At 41.8% G+C, this 15709-nt stretch overlaps 1 protein-coding gene across 1 annotated transcript; it reads left to right on the forward strand.

Moving 5' to 3' along the window:
- Positions 1-8176: 8176 nt before the first annotated feature.
- LOC116121728 lies at positions 8177-15383 on the forward strand (the record flags this gene model as incomplete). Its single annotated transcript, XM_031407667.1, has 7 exons — positions 8177-8275; positions 12800-12882; positions 13039-13180; positions 13265-13504; positions 13795-14585; positions 15078-15213; positions 15310-15383. Coding segments are annotated over exons 1-7 (1565 nt in total), but the record flags the coding sequence as incomplete, so codon positions are not given.
- Between the last annotated feature and the right edge of the window lie 326 nt (positions 15384-15709).

The raw sequence follows: 15709 nt of genomic DNA on the forward strand, positions 1-15709 counted from the left end.
TCTATTTAATTTATTGCAGAGATTGTATCATTATTGTAATATTCATCACACTTTATATAAATAGGTTTATATTGACATACAATTCACAACAACTCAACATAATTCAATATTGTTATGCCTAGAAAAGTATGGCTAACGTAGAGCCCAGTCAGCGCAATTGGTCAAGGTCTGGGCAGATCTGCAACCATTCAGGCACGGCCACGTCGCATGTTGGCGGCCAGACTGACGAAAGGCTGGAGGTCGTCCACGTGTCCAATCCCTACATAAACCGAGGAGATCGCGCGAGTAGGTGAATAACGGGACGTAAAGGAAGATTTGCACGGAACATGACCTCTTTTTATGGATTCATTAATGATTACCTCAATGTATCCCAATATAAATAGAGAGCTTCTCCCCCGTTTGTGGGATTCACTCATTTTACTCTTGATTAGCTATCTTTTCTCTGTAATCTCTCTCTCTCTCTCTCTCTCTCTCTCTCTCTCTCTCTCATTTGTATTCTCATCAGCTCGCTAAGCCGCGACTTGATCCTTTAATTATCAATACAATATTAGTGGACGTAGGATTCGTTTGGTCAAGCATCCGAACCACTTTAAACATTGTCTTGCCACTATTTACATCCCCAATCCCCTATTCACGTGTGTCTTCTGGGCCAGCTCAGCATTTCACACGTGCAGTTAGTTGGTGTCAAAATCATGCATCAACAGTTTGGCGCTAGAAGGAGGGCCTGATTTAGTATTTGTCCTTCATCAGGAGAATCTCTGACTAACTGGTCCTACAGCAGCAAATGGCCCGCCGATTCGAACCTGAGCGAACCAGTCATGGTGCTGAGGAGATCCCCCAAGTACAGGAGGACACTTCTCCTAAGGTGCCCTCAGTTCCACAAAATGTCGCAGGCGATATCCCTTGAAGTTCACAACTTGACCTTACCATCAGAAACTACCTGGAGACGTTTGACAATACTTTCCAAACGGTCAACCGAAGTTTGGACTATTTGGACTGGGGCGTGCCACTCGAATCAGCTGGGGTGGTGCAACGGCCAAAAACGCCTGCAGGTCGAGCGAAAGGGCAGAGAAGGGCAATAGCCTAAGCTACGCGCACTGCAGGGCGTCGAAGGAAGGGTAAGCAAGTGGTGAACAGAGGGCCTAAGGGCTCTAAAGGGGTGGCGAACACTGACCACGTCCCGAGTAGAATACCGGTGGCGTTAAGACTCAGTGAAAAGTTACAACCCGAGCCGTCCTATGCCACGTCGCATGAACACCCCCATAAAAGTGCTGGGCGGGGCGATTCTCATCACTGCCAGAGAAACGATCTTGGTCGTCATCATGCGGGAGGTTCCCACACTTTGCGGGGCGGTTCATACCATCGCAGAGGTCGTGAAAATTTCCTGCACCATTCATTGTCATCACACGACTCTAGCCAACATGTGTCAAGGGCGGTCGGAACTGCCGGCCGAGGCGAAGAGGAATCTGACCTCTGGACTTTCCTCAACTGCAATCGTGAGGGGCGAACTCGCATGGGTGAAAGCAATCCCCAAATAGCTCCGCTGCCTCAGATTGAGGAGCTACTGCGAGCTCTAGATCAACTTAAAGCTCAGCAAAATGAATAAGGGTAGGTGGCAGCAGCGTCTCCCTTTTCTCCGGCAATATTAGCCGTCCCCTCTCCTATCAAGATTTAGAATGCCCGATATGCGGGCGTTCGATGGAAATTCTGGTCCGCAAGATCACTTGTATGGATTCAACGACCTGATGGAGCTTCACCAGGTTTCAGATTTGGCAAAGTGCCGTTGTTTGGCAGTAACTCTAACCTCTCATGCCAAACGATGGTTTAGGTCGCTCCCAGCGGGATCGATCAACTTGTGGCCTCAGATGAGCGCGACGTTCCTAAGGCATTTCCAAGCAAACCGAAAGTTCTCAATGCATTTGAGCTATCTCAGCAACATAAGGCAAGAGAGGGATGAATCCCTCCAATCGTACTTCGATCGATTCCACAGATAACTTAATAAGGTAGCTTACACTCCCAGAGAGTCTGTTTGGACTCTCATCATAGCGGGAGTTCGCCCATAGACCGACCTGTGGAAAGAGTTACAGGCTAAGGATGATGTTTCCCTCACCCGCTTCTATAACCTTGCGGAGAAATATCTCCATATTGAAAATTTCATGGTGGCGCTCCACTGCCGCGACCCTGGCGCTTCAAGTAGTGCGCCTGGTCGGGGGGAAAGTAAGAGAGTTGATCGCAGATGGGCTACTGACGATTAACGAAAAGGAAAAAAATCGTGCTATAAGCCCAAAAAGTCTTATGCTCCAGTTCCCTATCGCGATCGGGACAAAAATCAGTATACGCTTTTGAATACATCTGTATCGGCTATTCTTGACAAATCAGAAAAAGCCAGCCTGCTCGAAGAGCCTGAGCCCATGAAAAATTCCCCATCAACCAGAAATAGTAAAAATAATGTCGCTTTTATCGGAATAATGGGCATCACACCGATGAGTGTCGAGCTCTCAAACAGGCGATCGAAGACCTCATCAAGCAGGGGCATTTCAAGGAATATATTGATGACTCCACTCCCGCATAGGAGAAAAATCAAGGGGAACCAGGAAAGAAGCGTCGTGATCACAAAGGTATTTGTAGCGTCGGAATGATTTTCGGGGGACCGCACCTTGCAGGTAACTCGCGAGGTGCCCAAGAAAGATATGCTCATGTAGCCCACCATGACCCCATGAGTATGATGAGCACGTCGCGATAACCACCAAAGGTTCGCAAGGAGGAGGAAGTTATGTTCTCCGAAAAGGATGCAGTTCGATTGCATCATCCCTATGATGACGTTCTCGTGATCACGCTCATGATAGGGCGCTACGACATCCACAGAATGTTGGTGGATAACGAAAGTGCTGTGAACATCCTGTTCCAGACAACTTTCAAAATAATGAACTTAGACGAGGCCGACTTGAAGCCCGTTTCGATCCCCCTATATGGTTTTAAAAGGGACCACCTGATCCCCAAAGGAATGATCTTCCTTCCAGTCACGCTGGGTGACTTCGACGAGGTGACTAAGGTAATTGAGTTCTTGGTAGTGGATTGCCCTTCCGCTTTTAATGGTATCCTCGGGCGACCTCTGCTGAGGAATTTCAAGGCGGTCACTTCAATATACCATCTGAAGATGAAGTTCCCCACCCCGACAGGGATAGGGGAAGTTAGTGGATCTCAGCGCATATCTCGCGACTGTTATGTAAAAGCAGTGCATATGGCGTGCAAAGGGAAATGCATCTCGCGCGGCATTCCCCGACAAGCAATGGCGAACAGCCGGATTGAGCCACAACTTGGCTCAGCCGAGGATAACATGGATGCTCGTATTTAGGAATGCCCTTCCAGTGGGCCAGTTGAGGATCTGTCTGAAGTGTCGGTCAACCAGAGCGAGCCGAGCAGAGTGTTAAGGATTGTGAGCAATCTTAACCCCCAGCTCGCCACTGAACTGACGAGCTTCCTCAGAGAAAATATCGATGTGTTCGCATGGTCGCACGCAGATATGGTCGGGATCAACCCGAATATTATTTGCCATGTCCTGAACATCGACAGTGAAGCCAAGCCGGTTCGCTAAAAGAGAAGGGCGATGGATTTGGAGCGATATGTTGCCTTGAAACTTGAGGTAGATAATCTCCTTCGGAATGAATCCATCCGAGAAGCACTCTATCTGAGCTGGGTTGTCAACTCGGTTCTAGTAAAGAAGCCCAACGGTAAGTGGTGGACCTGCGTTGACTTCACCGACCTCAATAAGGCATGCCCACAAGATAGCTTTTCCTTGCCCAGAATCGACTAGCTCGTGGATGCCACCTCCGAGCACGAGCTGCTGAATTTCATAGATGTGTACTCGAGATACATTCAAATTCCTCTGTATGCGCCAGACGAAGAGCATACGTCATTTGTTACAGATCGGGGGCTGTATTGCTACAAAGTTATGCCCTTCGGCCTCAAGAACGCTGGTGCAACTTACCAGCAATTGGTTAACCAAATATTCTCCGAACAGATAAGAAAATCAATGGAGGTCTATGTAGATGACATGCTGGTCAAGTCGCATGTCGCTTCAGATCACATAGCACATCTCGCTGAGATGTTCGACATCCTCCGACAATACAAATGAAGCTAAACCCCCTCAAGTGCTCATTCGGAGTATCCTCGGGAAAATTCCTAGGATACATGGTTAACCAACGGGGAATAGAGATCAACCTCCAGAAAATCAAAGCTCTCCTTGATATGAAAAGCCCGACCAACAAAAAGCAGGTCATGGGCCTCAATGGGCGAATAGCGGCACTCAGTCGTTTCATATCGAGAGCAATAGACCGTTGCTTGCCATTCTTCAATGTTCTAAAGGCCAATAAAAAGTTTGAGTGGACTCCGAGTGCGAATAGGCATTTCAGAGTATTAAAGAATACCTCGGGAAGCCACCTCTTCTGTCCAAGCCTCTCCCGCAAGAGATCCTCCTTCTGTATCTGTTTGTTTCTCAATTCCCGGTCAGTGCAGCCTTAGTCCAGGAAGAGAACAAGGTCCAATGGCCAGTGTATTACGTGAGCAAGCGTCTGTTAGATTCTAAGATACGGTATCCAGAAATGGAACGATTAGCTTATGCCCTACTGATCTCTTCCAGAAAGTTGTGACCTTACTTCCACGCTCATATGATCCATGTAATGACCAATTACCCGCTCAGGCAGGTCCTCCAGAAATTGGAGGCGTCGGGTAAGTTGCTTAAATAGGCCATGGAATTAAGTCAGTTTGATCTGAAGTACAGACCGAAAGCAACTTTCAAAGGGCAGGCTATTACCGACTTCATATCAAAATTCTTATATTATCCGATGAATGAGTCGGAGCAACAGCCCAGAGAAGTCATTTAGGAAACTGCTCAAAATCTATCGACCTGCAGCCTCTATGTCGATGGATTATCGAACAGAAAGAGGGCCGGGGCAGGTTTTCTCCTTTTGAGTCCAGAAAGGGCTTGCATTCATGGCATTCTTTGGTTCAGTTTTAAGGCAACCAATAATGAGGCTGAGTATGAAGCTCTACTCGCTGGACTGCAATTGGCCAAAGAAATAGGTGCAACCGCGATCAGTATCCACAGTGACTCCATGCTGGTCGTTAACCAGATTTTGGGGGAGTACCAAGCTAAGGAAGAAAATATGATCAGCTATCTGAAGAAAGCTAAGGCCGCACTCGAGCAGTTCAAGCATTTCACGATCACACAGATTCCTAGAGATAGCAACTCTGTGGTAGATGCTTTGGCAAGGATAGCCTCATCATTGGACTCAGATACACTTGAGAGCATTCCTGTTCAATTCATCGAGACCCCCACTATCAGCCCAATCGAACAGGTCGTGAATGTAACAGAATTAGATTCCTGGATGACCCCTATCATTCAATATCTCAGAGACAGGACCTTGCCTGAAGACAAGGTCGAGGCAAGGACTCTGCGTACAAGATCTGCTCGTTATACCCTCATCGGAGACCAGCTATATAGGCGAAGGTTTAGCGCTCCTCTCCTGTGATGTGTATCCAGCGAAGAGGCAGATTACATCATGAGGGAGATACATGAAGGGATCTGCGGTAATCACACCACCGTATGAACTCTTACCAACAAAGTTGTTCGTCAAGGGTACTACTGGCCTCTAATTCAAGAGGACATCTACAACTTTGTTAAAAGGTGTGACAACTACCAGCGGTTCGCGAACATACCGCGAGCTCCTTCCCACCAACTGATAACCATGACCAGCCCCTGGCCATTCTCTATGTAGGGAATCGATCTCATCGGTCCCATGCCATAGTAAAGGGGGAGTCAAGTATGTCGTGGTCGCGGTGGATTACTTCACCAAGTAGGTCGAAGCAGAATCGTTAGCAGCAATCACGACCAGAAAGCTCAAGGACTTCGTCTTCAAGAACATCGTGTGCCGCTATAGGATTCCTCATACTCTCATCTCAAATAATGGCAAACAATTCGACAACGAGGAATTCAAGCAGTTTTACGACGAGCTGAGTATTCATAAAAAATTTGCCTCAGTCGCAAGGCCGCAAGCAAATGGTCAAGTTGAAATTGTCAACAAAACCATCAAGCACACTCTTAAGGCCAAGCTTGGCATAGCCAAGGGGAATTGGGCCGATGACCTCCCTGAAGTCCTATGGGCATACAAGACAACTCCAAGAACCTCTACCTCAGAAACCCTTTTTTCGCTATTATACGACTGCGAAGAGATGATCCCTGTGGAGGTAGGAACCAGTTCACTTCGGAGGGACCTATACAACGAAGTCGACAATAAAGTGCTTATGCGCGCAAGTCTGGACCTAGTTGAAGAACATCTCAGCAAGGCTCAGCTAAGAATAGCAGCCTATCAGCAACGCGTGAAGAGGTTCTTCGACTCTAAGGTCAAGAGAAGAGACTTTCTGGTCGACGACATTGTTTTGAAGGAAGTTCTTCTCGGTACTAGAGAACCAAGTGCGGGAGTTTTGGGACCGAACTGGGAAGGCCCATACTGCATCACCAAAGTGATAAAATTGCCTCTGGGAGCCGCTCCAGCTTGTCCGGTGGCGCCTCTTCGGGGGAAGGAAAATTGCCTTTGTCGTGGTGACTTGGGCACTCTGGGAGGCATGGTCGCTGCATGCGAACACCGTTAGTAAAACAGTTCGCTACGCAAAGAATCTAAAAAGAAGTCAAGAAACTTACTCGGCAGGGTCTCTAAGGCCGCGTCTTTATTGAAGAAACATTATTTCCACAAGTTCGCGGTCGTCACGAGCAGCCTTGCATCGCGACTTGCCCCGGGCAAGAAACTGAAGGTTGTGATCCTGTCTAGGTCCACGAGCAGATCTAAATTGGTCGTTTTGTTAATTGCCAGAAAAATAAACGGCTCGTTAGCAAAAGACATAAATTTAACTAATTCAAAAAGAAAAAAGACCTACTCGGTTCCCGGAACCGACAAATGCCGTCGTGACGAAAGAAAAAGAACTTCGTCTCATACGGTCCTACATTGCTCGGGTAGCTGTGTATCCCCGCTTCTATGGTAGGTTGCCTGGACAAGTAGTAGGAATCCTTGTCCTTGCTCTTCTTTAGGATATATGAGCAACCGAGTTCTATCGCAGTCAGCTCGCCTAGCCCATTCTCACGATAAGCGATGCACATGGCCACGACAATCATGTACGCGTTCGGCGTGAGTTACATAGGCACAATCCCGAAATGATCCAGGACCGACCTGACAAAAGGGTGGAAAGGGATCAACCCCCCACCTTGTATAATATCCTCGGAGATCGCGGCTAACCCTAGTGGCGGATACCGAGCTATACGTGTCCTATCGCGAAAGACCTCCATGCTGATAGCGTACTAGTCTATCACCTTTTTGAGCTCTTCCTCAGTAAGTACTGAGAAGATCTCCCGAATGGGACCCGCAGAGCATCCTGCATGGGCAAACTAGTCCTTTCCTTGGCTTTGGTCATTAGGGGATCCATTCTGCTGCGGTCTACAAAAGCGACAAGCAGGGAACCGTTCAGTCCTCGTACACTATTTCGTACGATGACGTGGAAAGGAAAATAAATATTTCCTCCCTTAAACCCTAGAAAAACCCTAACATAAAGCTTAAAGGGCCACCATCAGTGAACCTGACTCAACGGAGAATATTTCATCTCCGATGAGATTCCAACGGACAGTCGTCGCATGTTGGCTGTCGAAAGCAAAATTAAATCAAAATAGGGGAAGGGATTCATCTTTACCTCTTGGGATGAGAAAGATTAGCTCTTCTACTCCGAATAATCTATCAAACACCACTCTGGAAGGCAAAGAACTAAGATTCGCAAAAGCTTCTTGCTCTCTCTCTCTGAGAATGAAAGTACTGTGACTTTGCCTGAAAAGAGCTTGGGGTTTATATAGCTGAGGAGTGGCGCTTTGGTTTTCTAAAGTCAAACGACGTTTGGGTGGAAAACACATCTGAACGTTGATCGCGACCACGTGTCATGAATCAACGAGGAAAAGTGACTGTCACCTCGTAAAATTAGATCATCATCCCCTTGCATTGAAATACTCAAACGACGGCACGTTTTCCCTCCTCCACATTTAATGCGCCCACGTCTGCATTTAATGCTCTGATAGGGAATGTCGTTTCAGCATGACTCGTATTTAATGTGCATGGCTGGCACTTATTACGTTTAAGACATGCCTGTTAGAGCAAAAGACGATTCATTTAATGTATCTGCTGCAAAAGTGCAACAGATAACATTTGAAGAGGTCGTTATGAAAAGCACACTCCGTATCGTAAGTCGCGAGATGGCGTAACTCTTCAACCTCATCTCACATCGGTTGCGAAGCGATGTGATTTCTCGACCTCGATGGGTATCAGCTACTAAACAGCAACCACTTATCCTCTTGAAAGCTACTAAGTTTGGATGGGTAGAAGATTCCATCCAGGTTGGATCCATCATTATAGCACTGGATACCCAAATCCAGGTCGCTGACTGTAAGGTCGAAGATCGCCTCAGGTCGCATGCGAGGAGATGTCCATTCGACCTCCTGCACAATCAAGTCGCTTCGAACAACATCTCTTCAAGCATGTCAAATCAAGGCATTTGTAATTTCCAAGGTTCGATTCTCAAACCTTAAAAATTAGGGGACTTCTATTATGCCTAGAAAAGTAGAGCTGACGTAGAGCCTAGTCAACTCAATTGGTCAAGGTCTGGGCAGATCCTACAACCATTTAGGCACGGCCACGTCGCATGTTGGCGTGAGCAGCATGCTCCTATCAGTGCAGTGGGTACGCGCCAGACTGACGAAAGGCTGGAGGTTGTCCACGTGTCCAATCCCTGCATAAAGTGAGGAGATTGCGCGAGTAGGTGAATAACGGGACGTAAAGGAAGATTTGCACGGAACCTGACCCCTTTTTACGGATTCAGTAATGATTACCTTAATGTATCCCACTATAAATAGAGAGCTTCTCTCCTGTTTGTGGGATTCGCTCATTTTACTCTTGATTAGCTATCTTCTCTCTATAATAGCTCTCTCTCTCTCTCTCTCTCTCTCTCTCTCATTTGTATTCTCATCAGCTCGCTAAGCCGCGACCTGATCCTTTAATTATCAATACAATATCAGTGGACGTAGGATTTGCTTGGTCAAGCATTCGAACCACTTTAAACATTGTCTTGCCACTATTTACATCCTCAATCCCCCATTCACGTGTGTCTTCTAGGTCAGCTCAGCATTTAACACGTACGGTTAGTTGGTGTCAAAATCACGCATCAACAAATACAATTAGATTAAATTTTTGTCACACATCTCTTGGGCATACTCCAACCATTTTAGTTGTCTTTCTTACCTTCTCAAAAATATTTCTCAAGTATACTTCGACTCTCTTTAATTGTCTCTCGTACTCTTCTAATTTTGACATGGTATAGAGCATATCTCTTGGACATACTCCAGCTATCTTTAATTACTTCTTTTGCTCAATCAATTCTCAATTCTAACACCCTCGTAAAATATCAAACAAAAAGTCCAAAAAATAAAATAAAATAATAATAATAATAATAAAATAAAGCTATATGGTTTGTGATTAAAACTCAAAAGCCACGGCCTCTTCTCGGCTTGAAATTAAAGCAAACCTTACGGATGATTTATGGAGTTTCACTATTTTATATGTAAATCAAAATTTTGATTTTTTTTTTTTAAATTAATCATACCCTTCAATTCATTGTTATTTTTATGTTTTAGTTGATTATGATTATGTGTATCCTTGAGATATATGCTGGCGTGTGTTTGGTTAAAAGAATGTTGTATTACTGGGAATGTTATATTAATGGAAAGATACTAGGAATGTTTAGAAAAATGTGTTTGGTTGGTTTGAATAAATTTGTGGTTACATTATATTAATATGTTTAGTTTGGAGGAATAAATTGGTGGGTATGTTATGTAATTTACTAAATTGCCCTCATTTTTAAATATTAATATAATAATTTTTTTTTTTTTGTTTTAATAATTCTTTTAACCCCCTACGTTTGAGATATTGCTAAAACACCCTAGCCACATATTAGTTTAATTTCTAACCAAATCACCCCCACCCACCCCAAGCTATTGTCGGCTACCTGCCACTACAACAGGCGATTACGGTAGTGGTCGGAATGGTGCACAATCGATCATGTGCCGATCTGGTCATTTTCGGCTAGATCTATGACCGAAGTTTTGGCCGTTGATAGCTAGAGATCTGGCAGAAAATAGCCAAATCGGCACACGACTGACCAAATATGACCAATCATGCACCGTTTCAACGGCTGGTTAGAAATATCATGAAGTGGAACTAAAATCAAGAAAATCAATTCCTAATTTATAATCCTAAATACGTTTATCCCTATAGATATATAGTAAAACCTCTCTATAATGATACTCTATATAGGAATAAACTCTACATAGTCATAAAAAATTATAGTCCCAATTTGGGATAGTTATAAATAAGAATAAACTTCACATTGTAATAAGTTATAATTTTTCTAATTCTCGTCTTAAGGAAAGTTGCCTCCACATAATAATAATTATCTGTATATTACCAAAAAATATATGTTATGTTACATTAAAGGTTTAAGATGAAATAAAATATTTGTCTAAAGTTGTTTAAGACAATGATTTATATTTTAGAGTTGTTATCACATCTTTTACCTTTCTAGTATGTAATAACTTGCTAGCATGGACACCTTCTTGTTGAAGTCAAAATAATTTTAGCTTTTTAAGCATGTTTAGAGCTTCATGGCATGAAACTTTTTGTATTTCCGTACTATCATCCTTATGATTATTTCTTTTATCTTCTTGTCTAATTGTAACAATGATTTTTTCTTCGGTTAAAGCATACATGATTTGTTGCTCATCTGGATTATTGAGAAAGACATTAATATCTAGGGGTGGATCCAGCCTCTTTTTGGGTGGGCCATGGCTGACCCTCAATTTTTTTTTTTTTAAATACTAATATATATAATTTCTAGATTTTGGCCCACCCTAACAAAAATATTAATATATAATTAATTTTTATTTTAGCCCACCCTAACAGAAATTTTTGGATCTGCTACTGTTAATATCCATTCGATTAGTGTAGTGAAATTGTCGAATCTGATCACTCAATTTTGCAATGGCTCTTCTATTTTCTTGTCGAATCTAATCACTCAATTTTGCAATGACTCTTTTATTTTCCTTATCCACTTTATTTGTAGCTTGCAATTCATTGAAATCGGGAGTCCTAATTTTGCAATGCTTAAAACCATTGGCAATTGTCGGTGGCTTTACATCAATTGACCATGTATCAACTGCATATAGAGTTCCATTAATGATACTTATCTTTGCTGGTTCCAAGATACGGTCTTTTATCCATTTCAAAAGTAGGCAACTGAAGCGCTGAATTGAAATCCTAATACTACTAAAATATGAATTGAAATCCTAATACTACTAAAATATGAATTGAAATCCTAATACTATACTACTAAAACATGAATTAAAAAATAAGAAATCAAAACTATAATTTTTGTAACAACACTTCCATTAAGTTATAACCTCCTTATAGTAATAAAATTAGTTAGTCCCACCATTATGACTATAGAGAGGTTTTACTGTATAAGAGAAATCATCACTATATAGTTATTATGATTCAATTTCTTTTAAAAGAAGTCCAAAAAGAGAGGTAATGAAACACGTAGAACCTCAACTAGTCTCCTGGAGCCCTAAATTTAATGGTCAGGCAAACCTCAAATGGCTATCCCTTATTAGTAGTCGTGGGAATTCGAACTCACGACCTCTTGAGTAATACACCCAAGAGTCCTAAGCGAATCACCAAGCTACCTAGAGGTAGTTATACACTTTTTTTTTTTTTTTTTTTTTTTTTGGTATCTGCGGGTGTTCAGGCTAGCTGTTGTGCACCTCAACTAGTCCCTCGGGGCCTTCAAGTTAATGGCCAGGTAAGCCTTCAATGGCTATCCCTTATTAGTAGTCGTAGGGACCTCTTGAGTAATACACTTAAGAATCTCAAGTGAACCGCCAAGCTACTTAGAGATAGTTATACACATTTTTTTTTTTTCGGTATTTGTGGATGTCCGGGCTAACTTGTGCTCACCTCAACTAGTCATTGGGGCCCTAAAGTTAATGGTCAGGTAAGCCTCCAGTGGCTATCCCTTATTAGTAGTTGTAGGGATTCGAACTCCTGACTACTTGAGTAATATACCCAAGAGTCCTAAGCGAACCGTCAAACTATCTGGAGTTAGTTAGTTATACACATTTTAAGATAAACTAGTTTTACGTACCTGATTAATGTTGTAATAAAGCGGGAATGAGATTGCAAAGGGTATAGATTAGAATGTAGAAGAATAAATAATGATCACCAAATATATTAACATTAAATTTAAGAAGTTCGTTAGAGAGGAGAGGAGTTCAATTTTTAGTATTTAGCGTTAATAAGTTGATTCCAAATTTGGCGGCCTCATAAATCGGAGAGCATTCACCTAATCTTGAATTGCACTGCCGGATATTTGAGTAGACGTCCGTATTTTCAGATGAAACCAACAAACAATGCTCAATCTCCTATATCGTCTCCTTTTGTCTTCTCAAATTCTCCTTTTTTGCCTTCGCTTCCACTGCCTATATCATACGCTAAGGGCACTAACTCAACTATATAAATTTCTTATCAGATGATAGTTATTTTTTATTTATTTATATTTTTAAGTGCTACATTGCAAGCTAGCTTGTCTGCTTGTTCAGAGGAAGGGGCGTTCTTCAAGTTTTCCAGTTATAATAAGTTGGGATTTCTTTGGAGAGTAGGAGGCATTTAGAGGTTCTGTTGAGCAATTTTTGAGAATGGACTCTTTTCCTCATCTTCATCCTCTGACAAGTTTGCAAATTGGGTAATTCTCAATTCTTATGATTAGCTGGGAATTTTAATTAATGCATTTTCATCTTTTATTTGATGCATGCTGATACTATGACATGAATCATGTATCTCTTAGAATCAATTATTAGGAAATAGTGGCTGTGATGATCACATTGATCTTCTGCTGCAGGTATGTGAAATCTCACCTGTCTAAGGCATTCCTGTATTTTGCACCTGTTAGTCATAAGTTTCTTATCCTGGTGGACAATCAGTCATGGCGGAAGAACAAACAGTCAAGATCAGCCTTCATAAGGGAGTTAATGATCACCAAGGTCAAATATTTGCACATTTTCTTTGTGATTTGTGAATTTACACCATGCAAATTTTGAGTCATTTCACTTTCTGCTTGTCTACAGTACAGATTGTCACCTTTTATAAACCATAGAACTCTGCATAAGAGTCCAAATTTAGGTTACAGATCTCCCAGCCATGAAAGTAAAAATTTGTACAAGTGGTTTCCCATCATGAACATGGCCCGTTTGAGAGAAAAAGCTCCTTTCTCTGCGATGAATTTGTATGAAGCTTTACACGGCCTTATTGTGTTCGAAGTTGCATGGAGTGATGTACGCGGTATCAACTATGTAAACAAACTCCAGGTACTTGAGCATTATTGTAGCACTGCCATCTCCTTGATAGCTTGTATATGGATCACATACACATAACACATCCGTCTCTGCATTATGAATTTTGGAACAATGTCAGTGGTACCCAATTAATAAAGCCTGCATAAAACATCTATTACAAACTTGGAAATCTTTAATTTATACTATATGAGTTGGTTGACATTTGAATTGCCTACCATATATATCTTAATTGCTTATCTGCGTTAAGAAAATATCAGTTTAGTAGGTGGTACCTTGACTTAATGGTTTATTTATGACAACAGGATGATACATCCTTTGCCTTAGAAGTAAAAGCTTTGAGGAAATGGGAATTCAATGGCATCGACCAAGCATTGGCCTGCATAACATCATGGTTCGCAGGCACTGAATCCGAAACACAAACACTGCAGAACAATCTGGTCCTTCTTCATAACAAAGTTCCTTCCCTCTGTTCGCACGAAATTACTGTTGCTGCAAAAGAATTTTTGTTTAATGATGCATCTCAAGCTGAGCTATTTTCAGAAGATGTATTCTTTGATGTTAGAGAATGTCCAATTGACACAAATGATATACTTAGTAGGGACTGTCAGGTGGCGGGAACACATGGGAATAGAGAACAAAACGTGGAAATGAATAGTAGCATTGAGTCTATGGAATATAAGGACACCTTTCTACTGTTCACTTTCAATGATACTGATCTTCCATATAAATTACGGCAGATAATCACTCCAGATTTAAAACTTCTTGCTTTGCTTGAGGCAGGCCTACCTTCTTGGGTCATCTTTCTTCAATCCTATCCACTATTCTGTAAAGTATATAGTCCCTGGATGCCGCCTTTGTTCAGAACCTTTTATATACTAATCTCCCTTATAACTGTTGTTATCGGGTTTTATGATCTCTATAAGAATATACCTCTCCTCAAGGCAACCGCATCCCACCTCTGTGGGCCACTTTTTAAATGGATTGAAGAATGGGATGGGATTTCAAGAATTAGATATCTAGGAACAATGTTGTTCCTTCATAACCTTGAGAAGGCTATAAAGTGGTTTCTAACAGTGATGCGCATGGTAACATTGTCAGTTTCGCTGCTCATGAAACCTTTGACATACCCACTTGGGGAAATAATTGAATTTGTAAAACCAATGTGGATCATTTTTGCTGAAATGGGAGAACAATTCTACATCACCACTTGGGTTTGGATTGGCCCCTTCTTCAGCATGATTAGTGATTTTGTTGAGGTTTTGTTCTCACCTTTCGAGCTTCTCTATTCATGTCTAGCAAGTTTAGGTATAATTAATTTCACTCTGAACTTTATTTTAAGATCAAAGTAAAACTATTTACAGATATGTTTTCATAGAGGGGTCACAAAATAGATATTTAGGGATTACTTTATTTTCAGCTTGTATAGAACATATAATTTCTTGTTACTCCATTGGAAACTAATGTTGGCTCTTTTCTGTCCAGTAACAATGATATGCCCACTGTTTCATTCGATGTGGATATTATTTCTCTTTCCAGCACGAGGCTGTCTTGTGTTGGCAAATCATGTGGTTTCTCTCTTCTGTAGCATCTATACAGTTTTTGTCATTGCCTTCAAGAACATTGCTAGCAGCATGAATGATGTTACTCTTCTTAGTAAAGTTGAGTCAAATTCATCCCAAATCTCACTTTGGGGTTCTCTCTGGAATGATCTCTTCTCCCAGGTTAGTGTCTCATTTCTACTTGGAATGAAGTTTTTTTTTTGTCAAACTAATTTCTCTTTATCATCTACTGATTACTGGATTTTATCTTGTTTATAGGTCTTCAGGTCTCTTCGGAACATTTTCAATGGTCTTGTTGCATTCTGGACATCCTGCACCCAATATAGACATAGGTATGTACAGATAATTGTTGTTTTTAAATCCTTTCTATGCATCAAGAATAGATATTAATATGGTGAGCATTTCCATTTTTCATGGTTTCTTTTGTTTTTGAGAACGAAGTTTTTGAATGATACCATTGTAGCTGATGTTGGAAATTGGAATCTTTCATCAGCAGCACTTGTAGTACTGCTCTACTTTTAATTTTTAGCTTCATTGATTTAGGTAAAAAATCATTTAGTTCTGGTCATTTGTGCTATTGTGCATTTTTTCCGCAGTCTAATTAGCATAAATTTAGATAGTAAACTCAATCACTTGAGAAATCACATTCTGCTTTAGA

Source organism: Pistacia vera, unplaced genomic scaffold, assembly GCF_008641045.1.
Source record: "Pistacia vera cultivar Batoury unplaced genomic scaffold, PisVer_v2 Contig1277, whole genome shotgun sequence".
In the NCBI taxonomy this organism is placed as follows: Eukaryota; Viridiplantae; Streptophyta; class Magnoliopsida; order Sapindales; family Anacardiaceae; genus Pistacia; species Pistacia vera.